At 47.9% G+C, this 599-nt stretch overlaps 1 protein-coding gene across 1 annotated transcript in view; it reads right to left on the minus strand.

Moving 5' to 3' along the window:
- Positions 1 to 429: 429 nt before the first annotated feature.
- LOC104857949 (DLA class II histocompatibility antigen, DR-1 beta chain-like) overlaps positions 430 to 599 on the minus strand; it is a gene marked incomplete at its 5' end in the record, with an annotated part of 1198 nt that continues 1028 nt past the window's right edge. The window contains one exon of the mRNA XM_033760638.1: positions 430 to 460. Within this exon, the coding sequence (XP_033616529.1) occupies positions 430 to 460 (31 nt within the window). The remainder of the gene's footprint in view (positions 461 to 599) is intronic.

Below are 599 nucleotides of genomic sequence, written 5' to 3' on the forward strand. Positions count from 1 at the left end.
AGAGGACAGCAGTGATTCCTGAGCTGACTCTGAATGCAGCTCCTCTCCCCTCTCAGGACAGCACTGCAGAGAGAGAAGAAAGATCTCTAAGTCTCCCTGAACCGATGCTACCTCAGAGCACAGAATTTTATTAAGTGAAGTGAGCAAGGTTTAGGGCAGCTGCCTGACCAGAAGTTTATATCCAAAATCTTTCACATTATCTGTTTCCTCTTTCATCCCTGTTACAGGCCGTTGAAGGTAAAGCGAATCTGTCCGTGAGGCAAGTTTCCAGGACGTTACCTATTGGCTGAACTTCAGAGTCTCCTGGAAAGAGAGGGGAAAGAGAGACTTAATAGACATGAAGGCAAACCTGTCCCCAACAAAGTTCTCTTAGTGTCACACCTGCCACCTGGGAGTTCTTTCATGCTACAATCCCCGTAAATCCCCCGTTCAGTGCCCTTCCTTATTCATCAAGAGTCTCCTAAAGAGAGGGGAAAGAGAGACTTAATAGACATGAAGGCAAACCTGTCCCCAACAAAGTTCTCTTAGTGTCACACCTGCCACCTGGGAGTTCTTTCATGCTACAATCCCCGTAAATCCCCCGTTCAGTGCCCCTCCCC

The sequence above is a fragment of the Fukomys damarensis genome, unplaced genomic scaffold, assembly GCF_012274545.1.
Source record: "Fukomys damarensis isolate Sample0158 unplaced genomic scaffold, DMR_v1.0_HiC HiC_scaffold_32793, whole genome shotgun sequence".
Lineage (NCBI taxonomy): Eukaryota > Metazoa > Chordata > Mammalia > Rodentia > Bathyergidae > Fukomys > Fukomys damarensis.